Source organism: Schistocerca piceifrons, chromosome 1 (genome assembly GCF_021461385.2).
Source record: "Schistocerca piceifrons isolate TAMUIC-IGC-003096 chromosome 1, iqSchPice1.1, whole genome shotgun sequence".
Classification (NCBI taxonomy): domain Eukaryota; kingdom Metazoa; phylum Arthropoda; class Insecta; order Orthoptera; family Acrididae; genus Schistocerca; species Schistocerca piceifrons.
Genome location: NC_060138.1, coordinates 121979461 through 122005747, shown reverse-complemented (window position 1 = coordinate 122005747; position 26287 = coordinate 121979461). Strand labels below are relative to the sequence as shown.

Here is a 26287-nt window from a genome sequence, read left to right as displayed (position 1 = left end):
CATACCACCCTGATTAGACAATGACTTCAGTGTCATACTTGCAAGATCACACAATGTTGCCAGGATGTTCCATCTGCCTATAAAATCTGCAAAAAAATTGTTCAAACCTTGAATTAACTCAAAGAAATGTATTGCAACTGTGCATCATTGTGCAGCTCGTGAACTAACTAGATTCAGTGAGGAAGCTAAACATGGAACGAAGAAAATTAGGGAGTTTCGGTTCTTCAGTCTTACTTGCAAGCCTGAATATGCTCAGGCATGTTGGCTGCATTATCATATGACTGACCGCTACAGTTGTCAAATTTCAGTCCATGTCTTTGTAAAAAAATTCGAAACTGTTTCAGAAAGCTTCTCCCCAGTGTGACCTGAACTTTTTATGAAGCACAAGAATCTTTCAGCTGAGAGCCCATCTAACCTTATGTATCTAATTATTATATTTAACTAGTCATTATGGTATATATCCAGCACTGAATATGTTGTTGTTGTTGTGGTCGTAAGTCCAGAGACCGGTTTCATGCAGCTCTCCATGCTACTCTATCCTGTACAAGCTTCTTCATCTCCCAGTACCTACTGCAACCTACATCCTTCTGAATCTGCTTAGTGTATTCATATATTGGTCTCCCTCTACTATTTTTACCCTCCACGCTGCCCTTCAATATTAAACTAATGATCCCTTGATGTCTCAGAATATGCCCTACCAACCGATTCCTTCTTCTAGTCATGTTGTGCCACAAACTCCTCTTCTCTAGAATTCTATTCAAAACCTCCTCATTAATTATGTCTTCTTGCCTAAACTACTTTTCGTCCACTTTTCACCTCCATACAAGGCTACAATCCATAGAAATACTTTCAGAAACAGCTTCCTGACACTTAATTCTATACTCGATGTCAACAAATTTCTCTTCTTCAGAAACGCTTTCCTTGCCATATCCAGTCTACATTTTATATCCTCTGTACTTCGACCATCATCTGTTATTTTGCCCCCAAATAGCAAAACTCATTTACTACTTTAAGCATCTCATTTCCTACTCTAATTCCCGCAGCCCCACCCGATTTAATTCGATTACATTCCATTATCCTCGTTTTGCTTTTGTTGACGTTCATCTTATATCCTCCTTTCAAGACACCATCTATTCCGTTGAGCTGTTCTTCCAGGTCCTTTGCTGTCTCTGACAGAATTACAATGTCATCGGCGAACCTCAAAGTTTTTATTTCTTCTCCATGGATTTTAATACCTACTCCGAATTTTTCTTTTGTTTCCCTTACTGCTTGCTCAATATACAGATTGAATAACATTGGGGATAGGCTTCAATCCTGTCTCACTCCCTTCCCAACCACTGCTTCCCTTTCATGCCTCTCGACTCTTATAACTGCCATCTGGTTCCTGTACAAATTGTAAATAACCTGTCATTCCCAGTATTTTACCCTTGCCACCATCTGAATTGAAAGAGAGAATTCCAGTCAACGTTGTCAAAAGATTTCTCTAAGTCTACAAATGCTAGAAATGTAGGTTTGCCTTTCCTTAATCTATTTTCTAAGATAAGTCGTAGGGTGAGTATTGCCTCACGTGTTCCAACATTTATAACGGAATCCAAAATGATCTTCCCCGAGGTCAGCTTCGACTAGGTTTTCCATTCGTCTGTAAAGAATTCGCATTAGAATTTTGCAGCCATGGCTTATTAAACTGATAGTTAGGTAACTTTCACATATGTCAACACCTGCACTCTTTGTTATTGGAATTATTATATTCTTCTTGATGTCTGAGGGTATTTCACCTGTCTCATACATCTTGCTCACTAGATGGTAGGGTTTTGTGACGTCTGGGTCTCCCAAGGCTGTCAGTATTTCTAATGGAATGTTGTCTATTCCTGGGGCCTTGTTTCGACTTAGGTCTTTTAGTGCTCTGTCAAACTCTTCACGCAGTATCATATCTCCTATTTCATCTTCATCTACATTCTCTTCCATTTCTATAATATTGTCCTCAAGAACATCGCCCTTGTATAGACCCTCTATATACTCCTTCCACCTTTCTTCTTTCCCTTATTTGCTTAGAACTGGGTTTCCATCTGAGCTCTTGATATTCATGCAAGCGCTTCTCTTTTCTCCAAAGGTCTCTTTAATTTTCCTGTAGGTAGTATCTATCTTACCCCTAGTGATATGCGCCTCTACATCCTTACATTTGTCCACTAGCCATCCCTGCTCAGCCATTTTGGACTTCCTGTCGATCTCATTTTTGAGACATTTGTATTCCTTTTTGCTTGCTTCATTTACTGCATTTATATATTTCTCCTTTCATCAATTAAATTCAATATCTCTTCTGTTACCCAAGGATTTCTATTAGCCCTCGTCTTTTTACCTACTTGATCAATGCTAAGATTTTTTGGGTCACTGACCTCTCCACAAAATTATTAAATCTTCTGGTGACAAGTATGAAATAAATCCTTTTTCGTGGATACCAAACCTTGAGACATTGTTAGCCAAAAAGGAATCATACTCCACAGTTAATTTCAGAAAAATCATGAAATTGTCATTTTTCACAGAACCAAACACCATTTTGTCTCCATGAAACGATAGGCTCGTAGAAGCTAGCTTCTTTATTGGTGAAACTACTCTTTTTAGTACATTTCTCCATTATGTCATTTCATGTTCATACTGGATGAGCAAGTGTTTGTCAGTTCCATTCATTTTATTTCCTCTGTTTTTCAGTTTTAAAAAGCAGTCTTTGCGAAAGGTAGAAGGTTTCTGTTCAGCTATCCAGTCACTGAAACTAGATGTTGCACATTGGGATGCACCACCGAATAATTTACAGCATGCACAGAACATGATCCTTGGCTAGGAGAATATAGAATATATTCACACTTTACAACTTCCTCATTCACGAAAACCCTTTGAAGCATTAATTTTTACGTTAAAATCGTTGAGCACAATGACGTATCACAATGAGGCAATAGAAAAATTAGCACTTTTATTCTGATCAGCACTACTTTTAACTATATAGTCCAATGTCTGATCATTGTTATCCCAATAAAATGGGCCGTTACTGGGAACAGGAAAATTCTCTGTTTTAGAGTGTGTGGAGTCTAGACATTCTTCCAGAACTCTGAAAGTTAGAACATATGCATTCTGTTTATGGTTTAGAACTCAAATTTCATCTGCTTTGCAGAGCTAGACTGTTCATTATTACTGTTTGTATTTGGAACTTCACTTTTACCACTAAAATATGAATCCTATCGCGATATTTTGTCTTAAATTTTACTATCCTTCGGTCTTATTTCTTCAGCTTTCTTTCGATATGTAGCACCACTTAACCTAGACTGGCCATCCATATCGCCACAGTGAAATGAAAAAAAAAATCTTCTATGTAGAGTGTTGGAAACTGACCGTACAGTGGACTTTGTACTATCCAGCTAATGTGGCTGAAGGTCAAGCTGAAAAAAAAAGAAATGGATAGGCCTGAGTTTTCCAAATTATCTCTTTCGACCTCAGCAGTACAAAACCCTTTTTTATACCAAAACCCGATTTTATTAGCATTTTCTGACTTCCAAAATCGCTCAAATTTTTCGTTTGTCATCCATTTCAGACTCTTTAATTAAAACAGAAAGGACCACATAAAATAACAACTTAACAATGCACTCACCTTGACCAGCTGATATGCAACTGCCGAAACAAAGACGCAGGGTTGCCAAGAGGGCTGCTCTCGATGTGTGTTCATTGTTAATTGTGTGCATTTCTAAGCATCATTTTTGAAACGTGGTTCCCTTAATTTATTCAGTATTGTAACTATGATTCTACATGCATTAGAAGCACCAAAGACGTATAACACATTTTGAAAGACAATGCAGCGTTGTAGCCACCACCTGCTTGCTAAATCTTTGGAAAAGTACAGTATACACAAGAAATTAATCCTCGTTTTATTACAGAGAAGTATTATTATAATATTAGTTAAGTAGGTCAGATAGTCGACACACTGAACAGTCACGAGTCCGATAGTCGAGAGTCAACTGTACTTGGGTTATAATAACAAATGCAACAGAATCAACATCACTATGACCAGTTAGTACTCGAATTATATACTTTGTGGAGAACAATGTGAAACATTGTGTTGTGTACAATGGCTACATAACCACGAATGGATGAATTGAGCACATGCTACATGCAAGATGTCGTAAGCTACATGATTATGTGGAGAGTAAGGGTAGGCCCTACAGGGAACGGCTTGCCCATGCACTCAACAATGCTCTGTTGGCCACTGCAGACGGCAGGACGCAGCGATCCAGTTGTCGAATGGCGCTCATTGAGAACAAGACAGCTGGTGTCCAGTAAACGTGAGTAGCAGCTCTCATGACGATCAACTGTGCCTTAATTTTCCACGGCTTCTAGGGAACATAGAAGATGAAAGTGTGAAATAACACTACACAACAAGTTGATAGGGGATTTATCTTTGAAAGGAACTGTAATCTTGTGAAGACTGTTTCTTCAGTTACTTTCGAATGTCTCATGAACAACTTAAAAAGTTATACAATGTGAGTTAACCAAAAATCTCAAAAATTGAAATGGACTAGAGAACTGAGGGAAGTACATTATTTATGATGTTAATTGATTCTTCTGTCGCTGCTTGGTAGAACATTACTTGTGATAGAACATTATTTATGGTATAAATAATTTATTTCACTTAATTATTTACTGTAAGTATATATTTTCAGAAATAGTAATAATCATGAAACATGGAACTATATAAATAAAATAAACTGAAACAAATTTTTACCTTCTCATACATTCTTCTGTCGCTAGAGAAGTCATTGTAAGATTCCCCTGGTTCCAAAATTGCAATGATCACTTCATTTTACAATGTAGTATGATCGTTATATTGTGACACCATGTGATAAGTGACACTAGGACTGAAGGGGATAGGTGTGGTGGTGTATCATTGATTAATCTCTCACACTGAATCTCTTCAAATACTATGCCAACTGTATTTTTAAATTAGTTTGTATTTGAGCTAGAAATGTATTGAACGAGTGTGCATCACTCAAAAATAAGGTACCATTTGATCAAGCCCATGCTTCTCTCTACTGTTACTCTCTCTGGTGTGTTGATAATTTGTGACTGTAGGTGTATCTTCATTTATTTCGTTTTGGCCTTTTTGCCTGATGAACTGACATTATGGATTCAACTATGCTTCTTCCTTTCAATCCCCATCGTCAAGAAATGGTTTTTCTAACTCTTCAAGATTTGATGATGTATGAGTTGGTGACAGTGTATCTGGAAGAAACTACAAATGACCTGTCTGTGCCAATTCTGATACTTCTTGACTGGACCTGTGACTCCATTATAAATTTTAGGTATTTGCTGTATGGGTTTGCAGATTCTTCTGTTTTGCTCAAACGATCTCACATTCCAATCAAGCTGTATGCAAATTATTTTATTTCATATGATCCATTATTACTAACAAATAGTACCTTTTTTCCGGATATTTGGCCACTGGTGATTCACACCACATCATTGCTTTTTTTAATTCCATCTCCAGTTTAATCAAATATGTGTGTCAAGAACTGTACAACGTTTGATGAGCACTGTATTTACCTCAGCCAGAAAAGGAAATCTACATGAAAATTGAGGTGGGACGAATGGGATGGTTACAGTTTCCTAACTGCACTGACAGCATACATGGAAAGCATGTTAGACTGAAGTATCCTAAAAACAGTCGCTCAAATTATTTTCGTTACAAAAACTTGTTTTCAACTTTCCTGCTTACAGTTATGGATGATGATTACAAATCCGTGGTGATTGATGAAGGCAGCCATGGCAGACACTGTGACAGCACAAGTTTTGAAAACTTGGCATTTTTCCACAAAAATGTGTTCTGGTTCCGAAACTATTGCCAGGCATAAATATGTCCATCCCTCATGTGGTGACAGGTGGTAAAGGGCTTAAATTATAAACCTATGTGGTGACCCCTTCCCCCAAGTTAGCAGGCTTGGAAGACACTTCGAAAGCAGTTTTCAATAAACAAATATGCAGGGGCCATCATGTGGTGACAAATACCTTCTGTATACTTGCTCAAGAGGATGAGTCTTTTTAAGGCCAGCAGATGTACAATCGATACTGCAGAAGCTGTTGTCAAAGCAGCATAATTGTAGCTTAAATTGCACTACAGGGGCACTACTTGGTTGTGCAAGAACACTATTACCGTAGTGTACACTACAATATTCGTATGGTACTATATCATGCAACTGCATGTTTATTTATGAACACAGAAAACATCTATTTGATATAAACTTGCGTCAGTTTTCTTCCTTGTTGTCATCTTTTTCATCACATTTTTATAATCACACAGTCTCGTAAACTCACAAAACGACTGGGAGAGTGGTGTGCTGACCACATACCCCTCCATATCCACATCCGGTGGCGACTGTGGGCTGAGGATAACATGGCGGTCGGTCGGTACCATTGGGCCTTCATGGTATGTTCAGATGGAATTTAGTTTAGTTTTTATAATCACAGTGTTGTATATTGTGCAAAAATACATTTGCATGCATCAGTCCTGTCAGTCTTTCTGTTTCTGCCACTGCCTTGCACGCACTTGCCCGCCACATACTTTGTAGAAAATCGCAACCAGCCAGATGCACGCCGCTGGCAAGGGCGGTCTAGCACGAGCGCCCTCCTCCTATCTGACTGGGATGGCGCCATAGCGTAATGTGTAGCACGTAGACCACTGTGAGTTCCCATGCATTTTGCGTGCGCTCTGTTTGACAGAGCCTTAATCCACTTGTACATGGAAGAATTGTGCAGATGGTCTAGTAGTAAAATACAAATTTCATGACAGGTAGAAATATTTGTCAATACTTCGCCAATAAATTTTTGAATACCTGAATGCTGATGCAATGAGCATTAAAATTATACTTAAAAATTTTTCTCAGTGAAAACATTTTGCCACCCACAAAATTTTGCCCCCATGTGGAGCTGCACATGTTGCTCCTGCCTAAACAGGAATGAGAGGTCTAGCTAATGACTAGCTTCAGTCGTGCCTCACAAATCAGATACAAAGCTTAGAAATAACAAAAATATCAAGTAAGGCTGAAATTGAGTGAAACACACATCACAGTCAAGATATGTTTATATATAGTTCCTCAGGATTATCATTTAGGATTAACACTGATCCTGATATACATCAATGACTTTGCCAGCAATGTTGGCAATAAAAAAAAACCTGTTTACTGATATCAGCAACATTACAGTAACTCATTGCTATGTCTGCAAGTCGCCGTATACCAGTGCACATGTCGGAGAAACAGGTGAGAAAAGATGATGATGCATGGCAGGAAGATAGCCTACATTCAGGTCTCAAACCCATACTGGAGTCAAGCAACAGGACAGACAAACAGTAGACCAAACACAAGAGCGAAACTGTAGCAATCTTTCGGACATGTCCAAAAGAATACATCCCATCTTCATATAGATAAGGCTTACTGGCCGACGATCTTCTGCAGTGTGGATGTACTCACATTGCCCAAACTCTTACGGAAATCGGTAGATTTACTGCCACAAGAAATGAGTATTGTGGGCAGGGCCACTACAAACGTTGTGTGTGGACACTAAGTTGGGAATGTGGGTCTCACAGGGAGGGTGCCAGAGATAAGTTCCAGCAGTCGGACTATTTTCCGTGTCCTTGGTGCTTCAGTCGGATATACTGTCCGCCATGTAACCCAGAGATCCTGAGCTCGAGTCCCGGTCGGGGCACAAATTTTCAACTGTCCCCTGTAAGCAGCTAAAGATCTGATTTCATTGTAATTTCATTCTTCGAGAGCTGCAAGATCACCAATGGTACATATAAAACAAAACAGAGCTGACACCTTCATTTTATATAAATAAGAACATATGCATGTGAACCAATTTTCATTTAACAACGCTGTAAGTGAAAAAGTCAGCTCTAATGATAGAGAAAAACACAGTTTTATGACATTAATATTTAGATGTGTAAGAGAAAAACTTAATGGTTAAGGTAACAAGTCTCTATTTATTCCCTTATATATATTGTTTGAAGTGTCTGTAAGTAGATATTTTCGCTAGAAAATAAAATGTTAATGTTTTAAAATTTTATTTTTCTTCTTAGCACTGCACCATACAAAATCTGATCAAGAACATACGTTGTGAGGTTTGCTTTGTCCTTTAAGGAACTTTATTGTTGTTAGTTTCTAAATTCTCGTGCTATTCTCCAACTTTTTTGTATCACGGATGGCAACTCATAACCTCATATTGACCTGTCTGTACTGGCTTCAGCGAATTGACATGAAGGGTCGTGACGAACAGCGTGAAAACTCCCTGACGGAAAGGTTCCGTGGCGTGACGGCCTTAAATCAAATCTTGCATTTTTGTGATCCTATATTCTTCTGAAAGGCTAGCTTTATACGTTGGTTAAAGATGCAACGACTTCCCGGAACACACTGTAAAACAAGTCTACAACACATTTGGCGTCGTTGGTAATTTCAGAAAAACCAGTCGATAAGCAGTTGAATAAATTACAGGGATCACACTTCGAAATACTTACTTTCGTTGCTGATTGAAATTATCTGTAATTTTAAAAAAATGTATCTAGCTATGAATTGATTCCTGATGAAAAGGACATAAATCTTTACACGTTCGATATTTGCCCTATTTTCTAACATTTCCCCAAAACGAATTTTTGGAAAACTGTCTTTACTATTAATTTTTACACGGCATCGCATAATACATTGTTGTGGTAATGATTTTGGAAAGTATCTCGTAATAAAATATATACTGTGACACAGTCTTTAGCATATTAACGCGCAGTTTTATTCGTTACACTTCTTTCGTAAATGACTGTATTTTATAGAATCTTAGAACTGTACCCCATGAGCTAAGATTTTCAGCCGTTGGCTATAGAGTTGTGATTCGTTGTTATTAAAATCTTATTAGGTCGCAAAGCTTGGGAAGTTTTTCGTGTAACTAAGTGCTGGACGTTTTATTACTAACGTTGCATTGATAGCGGAAAAAAATAAGCGGACGTAGCACTGTAATACATTGTCTGTTTACTTAGAGGAAGATGGCGTCAGACGAGGAGGGTACGGTGGCAACCGATGCAGGTAAGAGAAGAAATTGCGTATACTGTTTAAAGTACAGCAGAGTCGTCTTTGCCTAATGTTTGTCAACTAGCAATCATTATCATCACGACTTTAATGGAAGGATTCTATATTTTCTGTGCTGTTACGTAATTTTCGGTGAATTCGTTCATGTTGTTAACTATTTTCAATACACAATTGTCATTGTGACATTTTGTTGTGTGGTAGCTGCACGTGGAACACGGGCATCAAAAACACCATCTTCCAAAAAGACTCGTACTAAGAAGATGAAGTCTAGTTCTGGGACTAGGTCAACCCGATCCAGAAAGGCAGCTGCCCATGCAGATTCTGATGATGATGCCGTGGAGGTAAGATTGCAGTCTTCACTTTTTTGTCAGAATTATATAAATGAACTTACAAAATTGTGTGCAGACATGTTAACCAAGTTGTAGATGAAGATTGCAAACCTGTATGATAGTGTGTTGGTCATGGTGGCAGTTTCAGCTATAGTGTTGCCCCAGGTGTAAGTTAGGTTTATAGATAATTTGGCTGAGTTGCCAAAGCAAATGAATGTGGCTACCAAATGGAATAACGCATACCGACCGTACAGTTTTTAGCTCTTGAGTGGAGGAAGCTGATAGTGGAAGCTTGTGATTGGCTCGTAGTACACTGGCTACTGGGACAAGTCCTGCCTCCATGTCCTAGAGCAGCCAGCTCATGGCTTGTAAAAGAGACAAACGTGTAAGGTTTGATGCATTGCAGAACTGACAAGGGAGCTGATGGCTAATCACTACAGTAACCAGCTATAGCCTCTAAGCTCATATTTATAAACAAAATGCTAGCAAACGCTACACACAACACTGCACATGCAGCAACCCTTTATTTACATTGGTTACTTATTGTTATTGTGCACAGAACTGTTGTGTAGCTAGTGTTGGCAATGAGTGTAAATATTCTAGGGTGGCATGAACTTGGCTGACCTTCCATAAAGTATATGACCAGTAGTGTTGCCTTAATTACACACTGCTTGTCATGTTTAATATGCTTTCCATCTTAAAACGAGTAACTGCAAGGTAAATGCAGGAGCTGTGTGGAAAAATGGATGAGTCTCAAATTACTCTGGTGCATAATATGCATATAAACTACAAAAAATTAAAGGATAGTCCACTACTTAATTTTTAAAAAAATCGATGATGGTCCACTACTTAATTTCTACTGGTCTATGCAGTGTCTAATATTGTGCAACATGTAGAACCATGGTGTTGTACAGTTGCTGTTCTTATGTATGTTGATATTGCAGAAGTCTGTGGTAGGCTTATTGTGAGAGACATTTAATTTATATGTATCTGTAGAGAGAGAAATCTGAAATGATAAACCTACATTGGGTCGACAGAAGCGTCCGATCCCACGCGTCGGCTTTGACCCGTGACGTAAGGGTGTTGTCATGTGCGCCGTCATGACGGCGCGGAGTTTGGTTTGAGTGTGGCTGTCTCCAGTTCTGTTTTATCTTATTTTATTTACTTTTCTGATCTGTTCGTTCTATCTCGTGAGCTTTTTTTTTTAATTTAAAAACACTTATTACTTATTTTAATTATGTTTCCTCGAATTTATTCTTTAGTTTATTATATTTATCTTTCTGATCTGTTCGTTCTATCCCGTGAGATTTTTTTTTTAAAAAGACAAAAAACACTAATCACCTACTGAAGCATCTTTATCTTCTATGGGTTGCAGGGGTTACGACCCCTGGGGAGGTGGGTGGGTATTCATGCATGGCTGTCTTCACTTACACGTTGTAGCTACGCAAGGCATCTAAATTTGTTTATATTTCGTTTGCCCCCCACCCAAAACACCCCATTTCCTGCGCTTGTCCCGTTAGTGTGTCATTAGGCTTCTTGTGGAAAGTGTGTGTGTTTGTTTTTGTTTCCGCCATATATGTGACGTCATGGGTCAAAACAGACGGGCGGGATCGGACGCTTCCGTATTTCCACCTACATTAAATGTGAATTCATCATGATACTTCGCGTGTACATGTCTTAGTAAGTGGTACAGGTCACTGAAATTTGTTGAAATGGGTTTTGCAAGAAGGAAATTAGTTGGTTCTTGTGGGCTGTAGTATAATAGGACATACAGAATACATATTTCAATCTTTACTCTATGGCGTACTCAAACTGAAGAGGTGTCTCCTCCCATCATAATTTATATTCATATATATAACACAAAAGCGCTGGCAGGTCGATAGACACACAAACATACACACAAAATTCTAGCTTTCGCAACCAATGGTTGCCTCGTCAGGAAAGAGGGAAGGAGAAGGAAAGACAAAAGGATATGGGTTTTAAGGGAGAGGGTAAGGAGTCATTCCAATCCCGGGAGCGGAAAGACTTACCTTAGGGGGAAAAAAGGACAGGTATACACTCGCACACACACGCATATCCATCCACACATACACAGACACAAGCAGACAAACCCGGGAGCGGAAAGACTTACCTTAGGGGGAAAAAAGGACAGGTATACACTCGCGCACACACACACACATCCATCCACACATACACAGACACAAGCAGACATGTCTGCTTGTGTCTGTGTATGTGTGGATGGATATGTGTGTGTGTGCGAGTGTATACCTGTCCTTTTTTCCCCCTAAGGAAATGTCTGCTTGTGTCTGTGTATGTGTGGATGGATATGTGTGTGTGTGCGAGTGTATACCTGTCCTTTTTTCCCCCTAAGGTAAGTCTTTCCGCTCCCGGGATTGGAATGACTCCTTACCCTCTCCCTTAAAACCCATATCCTTTTGTCTTTCCTTCTCCTTCCCTCTTTCCTGACGAGGCAACCATTGGTTGCGAAAGCTAGAATTTTGTGTGTATGTTTGTGTGTCTATCGACCTGCCAGCGCTTTTGTTTGGTAAGTTTCATCATCTTTCTTTTTAGATATATTTTTCTCACGTGGAATGTTTCCCTCTATTATATATATAACACAGTACTATATGTTAAACAAGCAGTACTTGAGATATGAGAGATCTTGAAGATTCATATTGTGTGTTATTGTATTACTGTGAGTAATATTTTTTACCAGGTATATATACCCAGAAAATACGGGAAAAGCCTGAAATTTTTCATTGTTTTAGATTTCAGTTAAATTTATGTAATTTTGGCTAGTAAGCACTGATGCTCTAACAAAGAATTTTATTTTACCCAGCTACTGCAGCAGTAAAACATGAACATGAGAATAATACCTAAATAAAGCTTTAGTCGCAAAGAAAATGTGCCATTTTCAATTGAAACCACAGTGTGTGCTGAAGCGCCTGCTGAGGGCAAAATGTCGGGACTAGTGTAGCAGGGGATAAAACCCGTCGGCTTTGGACATTGTCACAAGTCGCCAATCGAGAAGCGATTCTTCTTAGTGTTGTAGCTCCCTTCATTGGCTGATAAGTGTTTTTTGGCTTTAAAAAAAAAAATCTCACGAGATAGAATAAACAGATCCACTTTATTAAGCAATCAGTAAAAAACGAAACTGAAACATAACAGCAAAAGCGAAAATGGTAAACTGCTATCTGGCGACTTGTGACGTCATTGTCCAAAGCCGACGGGTTGTATCCCCTGCTACACTAGACCCAAAATGTCAGACTATGTAGTACTTCATAACAGCAAACTGCTTTCAATGCTAGGCCTCATTTCAGTGAGTGTGAAGTTACAACTGTTTACATTTCTAACAGGTCTTGGGAAAATGTCTCGAGTGATGGTCTGAGAAGTGTTACTTTCAAAGTAAATTTCCTTTTATTCGAGAGGAATGAGAATGTGCTAAAAAAAAGGGTGTTAGACTCTGATTCAAAACTTTGAGGACCACCCACCTAGAAAAGCTTTAGGCCCAGAGGCCCAGCCGTTCATTTCAAATGTTACTGGCATGTTTGTGTTAGATATCTTGTAGGATAAAACACGCTACAAAAGATAAAACCTCCAAGGTCATTTTTCATATTTGTTTTAGTTATTTCATAGATTACAGAATATCAAATAATGATGGCAGAAAGCAAAATAATCCTTCAAAAGTTTGAAGTGAATTCTTGAGCAGTTTCGTATGTAATTGGCTTTTCTATGGAAAAGTCGATGTACTAAACAGAACAGGCATTCAGCCAGGTAGCCCACATAATTTGCGGTGCACAGCTGTGGAATTTATAATAGTGTTTATCAGAAACATTTAGCTGGTGCAATTTTATCAGTGCTCTTGGGGACCTGCCTAACCACAGCCTTGGGGTGGGGGACTGATAGTTAGTCAAAGCTTAACATTTCTTCTAACTATACTGCAGAGATATTAATTTAAACCGTTAATTTTTTCTATTTGTTCATTTGCAGTACTTAAGTGATGTTACTGTTGGCTGACTACATCATGTATCATATGCACTGTAAATGTTGAGGTGCATCAAAGCTCTTTCAAAAAAAAAAAAAAAAAAAATTCCCCACTCCCCAGCCAATGGGTTTCATTTCCTAAAGTGCCGGTAAGTTCTATGTCAGTGTATAAAACATTCACCATTCAAAGTGATGCAGCTCTGAGGGAAAGTGTATTGTCACTTAACGTAGAAAAGAAGGTACTTTCACCAGTTGTATAGTGCATTTTTAACCGGGAAATGTGGGAAGATTTTTGTTTTCTTTTCCACGTACATACCCTGTGTATGTTCTGGATTTTTTTATATTGTTTATGATTTTGGAAGTGCTTTAATACAGAGTTGGGTGGGGCAAGGGAGCCTATATTGAAATTTTTGAGTGCTTGGTAATGACTGCTTTTGAGGAGTGCTGTGCAGTATTGTATAATACACTGAAGAGCCAAAGAAACTGAAAACCTGCCTAATATCGTCTAGGGCCCCTGCGAGCATGCAGAAACGTCGCAACACGACATGGCATGAACTCGATTAATGTCGGAAGTAGTGCTGGAGGGAATTGACATAATGAATCCTGCAGGGCTGTCCGTAAATCCATGAGAGTACAATGGGGTGGAGAACTCTTCAGTACAGCACATTGCAAGGCATCCCAGATAAGCTCAAGCCCCTGCGGGTCTGGGGTAAGAATAGGCCCGAGGTATTCCTGCCTGTCGTACGAGGCGACTAAAAGGAGTTTCAACCGTTTCGGCCTTCCATGTGATGGTCCCCCTTGGGGTTTGACCTCCATTTTTCAAAATTCTACAGAAGTACGAGCCTTTTGGGGAAGGACACCTTACGTGGTGTACCACTGGTCCTAAGTGCACTAAGACCTTGGCACTCAGCATTGCACCGGCGTTGTAACCATACCCACTATTCCTCAAATTGGGCCTAAACGCCTGATGGGTTGTCAAAGTTACGCCCATAGTGCATCTCCATCTGCACCAGCGATCATGATGGACTTTCCATGGCACCAGAAATCCAGCACGGTAGCCAGCCTGTTGTGGTGGGGTCGTCATGTACCCTCTAGGTTGTAGCCCCCCCGACAACACAGGGATCGTACTGCCGATACCTGAGCTGCACCCTCCCCACGTCGGCCAAGGAGTAGATGCCCGTCTCCTTGGGGCATCAGGACTCCCGGCAATGGTCATCCTGCCAGGTGGCCCTTGCTGTGGCTGGGTGGTGCCCGTGGGGAGAGCCCCTGGTCGGAGTGGGTGGTATCGGGGCGGACGTTTCGCAGATGAAACGTCAACATGTATCAGGTCGCTCTGCGGCCGAGTGTTTCAAAAGAAAAGGTACCGTTTCTAGTTCTGGTTCTCCTGCCCTTTCCCCCTTGGCCACTCCATGGGAGGAGGGACAGGCCCGCTGGCTTGGGGCGAAGTACTTCCCCCGCTATTTGGTCTGTTCTCGAACCGATGGGGGGACATTCGCCACCTCCAAGCCCATGTTCTTTGTTCAGCACATTGAGGACATCTTCGGGGAAATCGAGGCTCTCAGCAAGATGCGTTCAGGGTCCGTTCTCATCAAGACCACCTCCGCCACACAGTCGGCGGCGCTCCAGGCGTGCGACCGCCTAGGGGACATCCCAGTATCCATTGTCCCACATCTGGCACTAAATAGGACGCAGGGGGTTATTTTTCATCGTGACCTCCTGCTACAATCTGATGAGGAGCTCAGGGCCAACCTGGAGCGCCGAGGCGTGCATTTCGTCCGGCGAGTCCAACGCGGCCCCAAAGACCGTCGCATCGACACCGGGGCCTTTATCCTCGCCTTCGAGGGGGACGTTCTCCCAGAGAAGGTAAAGGTGATGTGCTACCGGTGTGACGTGCGACCTTACGTCCCGCCTCCTATGCGCTGTTTTAGGTGTTTGCGCTTTGGGCACATGTCGTCACGGTGTGAGGCTGAGCCCCTTTGTGGCGATTGTGGACGTCCTCTTCGTGAGGAACATACATGCACCCCACCACCTCGGTGCATTAATTGTCCTGGCGTCCACTCGCCTAGATCCTCAGACTGCCCCGCATATCAGAAGGAGAAGAAGATACAAGAAATCAAAACTTTGGATCGGCTCTCTTATTCTGAGGCCTGGAAGAAGTATGACCGCCTCCATCCCGTGCCATTGACCACTTCGTTTGCCTCAGTTGTGTCCACTCCTTCCACGGTATCCTCACCCCTATCCTGTCCCCCCTCCACCTCCTCCGCCCATCAGGGGGCTCTGCCTCCGCCTCCCAACCAAATCCCTCCCTTCCAAATCCTCCTCCCCCGTGGCTCCCACCCCCTCTGCCCCCCCCCCCCCCCCCCCCCCCTGCGGGTTCGGGGGTAAGAATAGGCCCGCGGTATTCCTGCCTGTCGTAAGAGGCGACTAAAAGGAGTCTCTAACGTTTCGGCCTTCTGTGATGGTCCCCTCTTGGGTTTGACCTACTTGTTTTCCCAATTTCCGTTGTTAGTGCGTGCCATTTGGGGAAGGACACCTTACGTGGTGTTTTTCTATTGGTCCATCTTGCTCCACCATCTTGCATGTTACCTATTGTCGTGTGGGGGGGGGACTACGCCCAACATCTTCTGGGTTGTCTCCTTCTCGCCTTCTGCGCACTCTTCTTCTTAGCGCCCACGACCCCTGTGGACCCTTTCAACACCTAAAATCCAGCACGGTAGCCAGTCCGTTGTGGTGGGGTCGTCATGTACCCTCTTGGTGGTAGCCCCCTGACCACGCAGGGATCGCACTACAGATGCCAGAGCTGTTTCCTCCCCATGCATGCCAAGGAGTATGTGCCCATCTTGTCTGGGGCACGGGGACTCCGGGCAACGGGATATCGGCCAGGTACCCGTTGCTTTGGCTGGGTGGCGCCCTTGGGGAGAGCCCTCGTTCGGAGTAGGTGGCATCTGGGCGGATGTGGCGCAATGAAGCGCAATAAATCACACCAAGCTGGTGGTCGCACGGCCACCAGCGTCTCTAAGCGAGGTAGTCGACTTCGATGCTGCGCAATATGACCCTCAGACGTTCCCCTCGTTGGCTGCGCCATGGGAGGGACACCGATCTAGTGCCAAGCGGGAGCCTTATGTACCGCAATACCTTGTCTGCAGCAGGACTGATGGTGACTCCTTTCTTCCGACGAAGCCTATGTTTTTTGTGGAACACCTGGAGGATAAGTTTGGGGAAGTGGCAGGGTTGTCAAAAATGAGGAATGGGTCCATCCTCCTCAAGACGTCCTCCCCAGCCCAGTCACGAGCGTTGCTCTTGTGTGATAAGCTGGGTGACGTCCCTGTTACCGTCACTCCCCACAGTAGCGTAAATATGGTCCAGGGGATTATTTACCATCGTGACCTCTTGTTGCAATCCGATGACGAGCTGAGAGCCGACTTGGAACGACGTGGTATGCATTTTGTCCGTCGTGACCATCGAGGACCCAAGACAAACAGGGTGGCCACCGGTGCCTTTATCTTGGCCTTCGAGGGTGATGTCTTGCCCGAGAAGGTGAAGGTGATGGTTTACCGTTGCGACGTCAAGCCATACGTGCCTCCCCCGATGCGGTGCTTCCAGTGCTGGAAGTTTGGGCATATGTCCTCCTGTTGCCCATCCAGCGCTACATGTCGAGATTGCGGACGCCCCTCTCATCCTGATTCTCCATGTGCGCCTCCGCCTGTATGTGTCAACTGTGGGGAGCACCACTCTCCATGCTCGCCGGATTGCCCCGTTCTTCATAAGGAGCGGAAGATAATGGAATTTAAGACCCTGGACCGGCTTACTTATCGAGAGGCTAAACAGAAATATGAAAGGTTGTATCCTGCTTCCCTTCGAACATCTTATGCTGCAGCCACGTTATCGTCGCCCACGCGAGCGACGGTTGTCGCTTCATCTGTGCCGCCTTCAGTGGGCCTTCGGGGCCATGTATCTCTGTCTGCCCCCCTCGTGCCTGGGGGCAAGCCTTCCTCTGTTGCCCCCTTAGCAGTTGGGGGCAAACCCTCTTCTGTCGCTCCCCCCACGCTTACTTCGGGAGTGACATCTGCTCCACAACCGGGAGGCTCGATCCCTCCCCCTCCTTCTCCGCCAGCGTTGCCTCTGCCGGTTCCTCTCTCGCGGCAGGGGTCCCTCGGGGTTCTCCCTTCCTCCGTTTCTTCTCCTTCCCAGCCAGATGTCGGCCAGTGGCTGAAGGTTCCGCCACCTGCTGGTCGTAGGGCTTCTGCGTCGTCGTCAGCCTCCGACGCTCCTTCAGAGAAGCTCTCCCAGCCCTCTCACCCTAAGGGCCGACGTGAGAAGAAGGAACGGCATGTGTCCAAGAAGAAGGACGTTCCGGCGGTTTCAGCACCGCCTGCTGTACATAGTCCTGGCTCCGGGGATGAGGTGGAGATCCTCGCCTCTGCCGCGGATCTCGCCCTCACGGAACCCTTGGGGGCCTCTCCTATGGACTCAGCTGCCTCTCCCCCGGTGGCGGCAGTTGGCTCTGAGGCGCTGTCTGCCTCTTAGTCGCATTCACGCCCTCCCAGTCCCTTCCTGCTTCCATTCTCCAGTGGAACTGCGGTGGTTATTTCCGCCACCTGCCTGAGCTCCGGATGCTTCTGAGTGATTCCCCTGTTCTCTGCATTGCTCTGCAGGAAACTTGGTTTCCGGCACTGCGGACCCCCGCCCTTCGCAGTTATCGGGGATACTATAAGAACCACGCTGCCTGTCAACGAGCGTCGGGTGGGGTTTGTCTTTTTGTTCACCACTCTGTTTGTAGCTCGCCAGTACCCCTTCAGACGCCTTTAGAGGCAGTCGCTGTCAGGGTTGAGCTCTCGCCGGCTATTACTGTTTGCTCTGTTTACATTCCTCCGGATGGGGAGCTCCCCCGACATGTCTTGGCTGCACTGCTGGCTCAACTCCCGCCACCTTTGCTGCTTCTGGGCGATTTCAATGCCCACAACCCTCTATGGGGTGGGACTGTCTCCGATGACCACGATCGGGCCGTGGAGCATGTGTTGGCTCAGCTCGGCCTTAGCCTCTTGAATACCGGTGCTGTCACGCATTTCAGTGTTGCCCATGGCTCGTTCTCGGCCATCGATCTCTCTGTTTGCAGCCCTGGACTTGTCCCATCCCTCCACTGGAGAGTGCATCCTGACCTGTGTGGTAGTGACCATTTTCCCATCTATTTGTCACTGCCCCAGTGTCATTCTTCTGGGCGCCTGCCCCGCTGGGCTCTCCACAGGGCTGACTGGCCGGGTTTTACTTCTGCGGCAACCATTGAGTCTCCCCTACAGGGTGACATTGACGAGGTGGTCCGTGTTTTAACCACGTCCATCATTTCAGCGGCCGAGGCTTCCATCCCCCGTTCTTCTGGCCTCCCTCGGAGCAAGGCTGTCCCCTGGTGGTCGCTGGAGATTGCTGAGGTTATTCGCGACCGTAGGCGGGCTCTTCAGCGTCATAGGCGGCACCCGTCTCTGGAGACCCTCATCGCCTTTAAGAGGCTCCGTGCCTTCGCCCGTCGTCTTATTGCACGGCGTAAGCAGGAATGCTGGGAGAGGTATGTCTCATCCTTGGGCTCCCATGTCTCCCCCTCACTCGTGTGGTCCCGGATCCGGCGGATTTATGGATACCAGACCCCTATGGGTGTCCCTGGGCTCTCCTTGGACGGCGCTGTCTGCACGGACGCTGCCGCCATTGCTGAACAGCTTGCCGCGCACTTTGCTCAGAGGTCTGCGACTGCATCTTATCCCCCCGCCTTTCGCTCTCTCAAGGAGCGAGCCGAGCGGACGCTGTTCTCATTCCACACGCGTCGTTCTGAAACATACAATGCTCCTTTCAGCGAGAGGGACTTCCTCGCTGCCCTCGCCGATTGCCCTGATACAGCACCAGGCCCAGACTGCATCCACGCGCAGATGCTGAAGCCTCTCTCCAGGGACAGCCAGAGACACATTCTCGCGATCTTTAATCGCATTTGGAGCGAAGGCGTGTTCCCGTCGCAATGGCGAGAGGGTGTTATTGTCCCCATCTTGAAGCCCGGTGCGGACCCACTGGCGGTGGACAGCTATCGTCCCATTACCCTCACCAACGTTTTGTGCAAATTGCTCGAACGTATGGTGGGGCGGCGTTTGTGTTGGGTCCTTGAGTCGCGCGGTCTCCTCGCTCCATCCCATGGTGGCTTCCGTCGGGGCCGGTCTGCAGTGGACAATTTGGTGCGGCTGGAATCTGCTGCCCGTACGGCCTTTGCCCGACGTCAGCATCTCGTTGCTGTATTTTTCGATCTGCGGAAGGCGTATGACACAACATGGAGGCATCACATCCTCGCCACGTTGCATGAGTGGGGTCTTCGTGGTCAGCTCCCGGCTTTTCTTCAAAGCTTTTTATTGCGCTGCTCTTTCCGGGTGCAAGTCGGTGCCACCTCTAGTTCATCTTATATACAGGAAAATGGGGTCCCGCAGGGCTCAGTGTTGAGTGTCTCCTTATTTCTGGTGGCCATTAATGGTCTGGTCGCAGCAGTGGGGTCGTCGGTGTTTCCTTCTTTGTATGCCGACGACTTCTGCATCTCATTTAGCTCCACGACTACGGGAGTCGCCGACCTCAGGCTGCAAGTCTCCATTCGCAAGGCAGCATCATGGGCTCTGTCTCATGGTTTTCAGTTCTCTGCTGCTAAGCCTGATTTTGGAATGGGGGACTGATGACCTTCGCTGTTTAGTCCCCCTTAAACATCCCAACAACCACCACCCTCTGCCCCAGGGGCCACCCTTCCTCCTCCTCCTCCCCCCACGCCACCTGAGAAGCGATCCTCTTCTCAGGCGTCCATCGGGGAAACGTTCCGGACCCCAGCTTCCGAGGTCTGGCGTTCCAAAACGGACCCCGCGCATGAGGACCTTCTTCGGGTCCAGCCCACCATCCCTGTGCCTCCTCGGTCTTCCAAGAAGGCCTCCAAGAAGAAGTCTCTATCCCCCTCTCCACCCCGGCGCGTTTCGTCTGACGCTCCATCCGTGAGTCGCTGCTCCCGGCCGTCCTCAGTTTCGCCAGGAAGCTCTGCTGCCAGGCGCTCAGCTGGCCTTTCGTCGGCAAATGATGCTGCTCCTCCTACACAACCAGGGACAGCGGCCGCAGCTGGCGACGAGTCGATGGAACAGGATCCGCCTCCCGTCGGTTGTAGCGTTGTTCCCTCGCAACCTGGTCCTCCACGGCCGTCGAGGTGACCAGCTCTTCCCCCGTCTCGTTCCACCAACTTTTTGACTAGCGATGGCGTTGTTTCATTGGAACATAAGAGGTATTCGATCTAATCGGGAGGAATTACAACCGCTCCTCCGCCTGCACTGTCCGCTCGTCCTTGGTCTCCAGGAAACCAAGTTGCGCCCGACTGACCGTATTGCCTTTCCCCACTATACCTCGGAGCGGTATGACTTCACCCCTGTGGACGGTATCCCCGCTCATGGTGGGGTCATGTTGCTCGTTCGGGACGATGTCTATTACCATCCCATCCCATTGACCACCCCACTCCAAGCAATAGCTGTCCGCATTACTCTTTCTGCTTTTACTTTTTCAGTTTGTACCATCTACACTCCACCGTCATCTGCTGTTAGTCGGGCTGACATGATGCACCTGATCGTTCAGCTTCCCGCGCCGTTTTTATTGTTTGGCGACTTCAATGCCCATCATCCCCTTTGGGGCTCTCCTGCATCCTGTCAAAGAGGCTCACTCTTGGCAGATGTCTTCAACCATCTCAATCTTGTCTGCCTCAATACCGGCGCCCCGACTTTCCTCTCGGACTCTACTCATACCTACTCCCACTTGGACCTCTCGATCTGTTCTACCACTCTTGCCCGTCGGTTCGAGTGGTATGTCCTTTCTGACACCTATTCGAGCGACCACTTCCCCTGTGTCGTTCGTCTCCTGCACCACACCCCATCCCCACGTCCTTCGAGCTGGAACATACTGAAAGCTGACTGGGGACTTTACTCCTCCCTGGCGACCTTTCCGGACCACGATTTTCCCAGTTGTGACAGTCAGGTCGAATACCTCATGGCTGTTATCCTCAATGCTGCCGAACGTGCCATTCCTCGTACTACTTCTTCTTCACGTCGCGTTTCCGTCCCCTGGTGGAACGAGGCTTGTAGGGACGCTATCCGTGCTCGACGACGTGCTTTACGTTTGAATACAAACGACTCCGAGCGCAATGCCGTTGAGCCATCAAAGACAGCAAAAATGCTTGTTGGGCCTCCTTCACCAGCTCCTTTAACAGTTTTACTCCCTCTTCCGTCATTTGGGGTAGCCTGTGCCGGCTGTCGGGCATTAAGGCCCACTCCTCGGTACCTGGCCTGACCTCAGGTAATGAGGTCCTTGTTGATCCTGTGGCTGTCTCCAACGCCTTTGGCCGCTTTTTCATGGGGGTTTCAAGCTCCGCCCATTACCATCCTGCCTTCCTTCCCAGGAAAGAGGCAGAAGAGGCTCGGCGACCTTCCTTCCACTCGCTGAATCTGGAAACCTGTAATGCCCCCTTTACTATGCGGGAACTCGAACGTGCGCTTCCACTGTCCCGGTCCTCTGCTCCGGGGCCAGATGCCATTCACGTTCAGATGCTGGCACACCTTTCTCCGGCGGGCAAAAGCTTCCTTCTTCATACCTACAATCGCGTCTGGACCGACGGTCAAGTCCCCAGGCGTTGGCGTGACGCTGTTGTTGTTCCTATACCCAAACCCGGGAAGGATAGACACCTTCCTTCTAGTTACCGCCCCATTTCTCTTAAAATTGGATTTTGCCCTCCCTACCACCTTCAGAGAGGGTGAGAGCCAGACACCACCTTGGCTCCAGGCCAGTGTTAGTAGAGACAGTGAAATCAACATTGTCTAATACATATTAACAGCATGTTTACCTTAGGACAGGCCCTTTGTGGGACAAGCCCCTCGAAATGGTAAACTGTGGAGAGCTCCACCTGTTGAACTTCTTAAACAATAGCTCACGTAACAACTGCAAATAAATACACATGTAATAAACTGAAAATAACTCCACTCTATGTAGGTGAGCTCAGTTTTTGTCTACTCACCTGGATAGGAACTATTGGTGAGGTCCCCCCTGTGGGTTCGGGGGTTAGAATAGGCCTGCGGTATTCCTGCCTGTCGTAAGAGGCGACTAAAAGGAGTCTCAAACGTTTCGGCCTTACGTGTTGGTCCCGTGTCGGGTTTGACCTCCATATCTCAAAATTTGTCCGAAGAGCGAGCCGATTGGGGAAGGGCGCCTTACTTGGTGCATTGTGTCCATGTTGTGTTGAGAACTTTCGCCATCTTCTTCGTCGTTGCATTGCAGTCCTGCCCGCTCTCCATCGCTTGGGATTGGATACGCTCCTGCGTACACTTTCTGCCAAACACTGTGCAGGGCCATTTTCTGCACTGACGGCGACCATGGATCACATGTCACCTAACATCCAGCACGGTAGCCAGTCCGTTGTGGTGGGGCCGCCATGTACCCTCTTGGTTGTAGCCCCCTGACAACACAGGGATCGCTCTACTGATGCCTGCGCCGTTAACTCCCCACGTATGCCAAGGAGTAGATGCCCATCGCCCTGGGGCATCGGGACTCCCGGCAATGGCCATCCTGCCAGGTGGCCTTTGCTGTGGCTGGGTGGCGCCCGTGGGGAGGGCCCTTGGTCGGAGTAGGTGGCATCAGGGCGGATGACCCGCAATGAAGCGTGGTACATCATCTCTCGCTGGCAGCCAGCCGTCAGCAGTCTCTAAGCGTTCCAAAGCTCACTTTAAGGCTAATGTGTATGACCCCAAATCGTTCCCCTCCCTGGCCACACCATGGGAGGAACGAAGGGCTATGAATGAGAGCGAAAGATACTCGCCGCGGTATCTCGTCTGTACCAGAGCTGACGGGGAATCTTTTATGTCCGTGAAGCCTCAGTTATTTGTAGAGCATTTAGAGGACAAGTTTGGGGAGGTGGAGGGCTTGTCCAAGATGCGGTCCGGATCGGTGTTGATCAAAACGGCATCCTCCGCCCAGTCGCGGGCCTTGCTCGCTTGTACTAAGCTGGGGGATGTCTCCGTCACTATCACGCCCCATAAAAGTCTGAATATGGTCCAGGGCATTATCTTCCACAGGGATCTCCTTTTACAGTCCGATGACGAGCTGCGCGCCAACTTGGAGCGCCGCGGTGTCCATTTCGTCCGGCGCGTCCACCTGGGTCCGAGGGATCGTCAAGTTGCCACTGGTGCCTTCATCTTGGCCTTCGAGGGTGACACGTTACCTGAGAAGGTCAAGGTGATGGTGTACCGTTGTGATGTCAAGCCGTATATCCCTCCCCCGATGCGGTGCTTCAAGTGTTGGAAGTTCGGCCACATGTCTTCACGCTGTGCTTCCGACCTCGTCTCTCGCGATTGCGGTCGACCATCCCATCCTGATCATCCGTGTGCGCCGCCTCCAATCTGTGTGAACTGTGGTGCGCACCATCCGCCTTGCTCGCCAGACTGTCGGATTCTGCAGAAGGAGCGGAAGATCATGGAAATCAAGACTCTCGACCACCTGACGTACACTGAGGCGAAGCGGAAATATGATCGGCTTCATCCAGTGCGCATGACAGCTTCTTATGCCGCAACTGTCACTCCTTCTACAATTCCATCCGCTCCAGTCAGCTCTCAGAGTCGAAGTCCCACACCTGCCCCCTTGATGGTGGGGGGCACTAAACCTCCTGTTGCTCCTGCTCCATCTACTTCAGGAGCAACACCCCCCCAACCATCGGGGACATCAGTCCCCCCTTCCCAGCCGGAGAAGTGTAAGACTTCTTCGGCTACTCTCGTAAGGAAGGGGTCCCTTGGGGCCCTGCCTTCACACGTTCCGACCGGTTCCAAAGCCGACAGCCGCAAGTGGCTCAAACAACCGCCAGTCCCTGGTCGTCGGGACACATGGTCGACGTCTGTCCCTGAGACTGACCCAGTGACGCCCTCCCAGCCTGAACCACCCAAAGCGCAGTGCGAGCAGCAGAAGAAGAAGAAACTCCCCAAGGCTACCGACATTGCGGTGGCACCCATTCCACCGCTTCCTACAAGCTCTGCGTCTGAGGATGAGGTGGAGATTCTGGCGTCCGCTGAGGACATGGATCTCGCCAGTCCCTCGGATGCAATAGATAGCTGTTGTCCAGGTGGTGACTCAGTAGCAGCTGGGGCCCCGGAGGCGTAATCTGCCTCCCCAGTCCCTTCACGCCTTTCCCATCCATGGCTAATACCATCCTCCAGTGGAACTGCAGCGGTTTCTTCCACCATCTAGCTGAGCTCCGCCAACTTATCAGCCGTCATCCTTTCCTTTGCATCGCTCTGCTGGAAACTTGGTTTCCAGCAATGCGAACCCCTGCCCTCCGTGGCTATCGGGGTTATTTTAAGAACTGGGCAGCTTATGAAAGGGTGTCTGGTGGCGTCTGCATATATGTCCTTAACTCTCTTCACAGCGAGTTTGTACCTCTACAAACAGCTTTAGAGGCTGTCGCTGTTCGGATGTGGACGCCACAGGCTATTACCGTCTGCAGTATTTACCTTCCACCTGATGGTGCTGTCGCGCAGCATGTCCTGGCTGCTCTGATAGCCCAACTGCCGCCACCTTTTTTGCTGCTGGGTGATTTCAATGCCCACAACCCTCTATGGGGTGGGACTATCTCCGATGACCGCGGTCGGGCCGTGGAGCATGTGTTGGCTCAGCTCGACCTTAGCCTCTTGAACACCGGTGCTCCCACGCACTTCAGTGTGGCCCATGGCTCGTTCTCGGCCATCGATCTCTCTATTTGCAGCCCTGGACTTGTCCCATCCCTCCACTGGAGTGTGCATCCTGACCTATGTGGTAGTGACCATTTTCCCATCTATTTGTCACTGCCCCAGTGTCATTCTTCTGGGCGCCTGCCCCGCTGGGCTCTCCACAGCGCTGACTGGCCGGCTTTTACTTCCGCTGCAACCATTGAGTCTCCCCCACAGGGTGACATTGACGAGGTGGTCCGTGTGTTAACCACGTCAATCATTTCGGCGGCCGAGGCTGCCATCCCCCGCTCTTCTGGACTCCCTCGGAGGAAGGCTGTCCCCTGGTGGTCGCCGGAGATTGCTGAGGCTATTCGCGACCGTAGGCGGGCCCTCCAGCGTCTTAGGCGGCACCCGTCTCTCGAGACCCTCATCGCCTTTAAGAGGCTCCGTGCCTTCGCCCGTCGTCTTATTACACGGCGTAAGCAGGAGTGCTGGGAGCGGTATGTCTCATCCTTGGGCTCCCGTGTCTCCCCCTCGCTCGTGTGGTCCCGGATACGGCGGATTTACGGACACCAGACCCCTATGGGTGTCCCTGGGATCTCTTTGGACGGCGCTGTCTGCACGGACGCTGCCGCCATTCCTGAACACCTTGCTGCGCACTTCGCTAAGAGCTCTGCGACTGCAACTTATCCCCCCGCCTTTTGCTCTCTCAAGGAGCGTGCCGAGCAGACGCCGTTATCGTTCCGCACGCTTCGTTCTGAAGAATACAATGCTCCTTTCAGCGAGAGGGAATTCCTCGCTGCCCTCGCCGATTGCCCTGATACAGCACCAGGCCCAGACTGCATCCACGCACAGATGCTGAAGCATCTCTCCAGGGACTGCCAGAGACGCATCCTCACCATCTTTAACCGCATCTGGAGCGAGGGTGTGTTCCCGTCGCAATGGCGGGAGGGTCTTATTGTCCCCATCTTGAAGCCCGGTGCGGACCCACTGGCGGTGGACAGCTCTCGTCCCATTACCCTCACCAACGTTTTGAGCAAGTTGCTCGAACGTATGGTGGGGCGGCGTTTGTGTTGGGTCCTTGAGTCGCGCGGCCTCCTCGCTCCATCCCATGGTGGCTTCCGCCGGGGCCGGTCTG

General features: G+C 47.2%; 1 protein-coding gene across 1 annotated transcript in view; it reads left to right on the top strand.

The window, feature by feature from the left end:
* Positions 1–8856: 8856 nt before the first annotated feature.
* Positions 8857–26287, top strand: part of LOC124710878 (pre-mRNA-processing factor 39) — a 94814-nt gene continuing 77383 nt past the window's right edge. The window contains exons 1-2 of the mRNA XM_047240960.1: positions 8857–9104; positions 9309–9448. Coding sequence (XP_047096916.1) covers positions 9065–9104; positions 9309–9448 — 180 coding nt within the window. The 5' untranslated portion in view covers positions 8857–9064. The remainder of the gene's footprint in view (positions 9105–9308; positions 9449–26287) is intronic.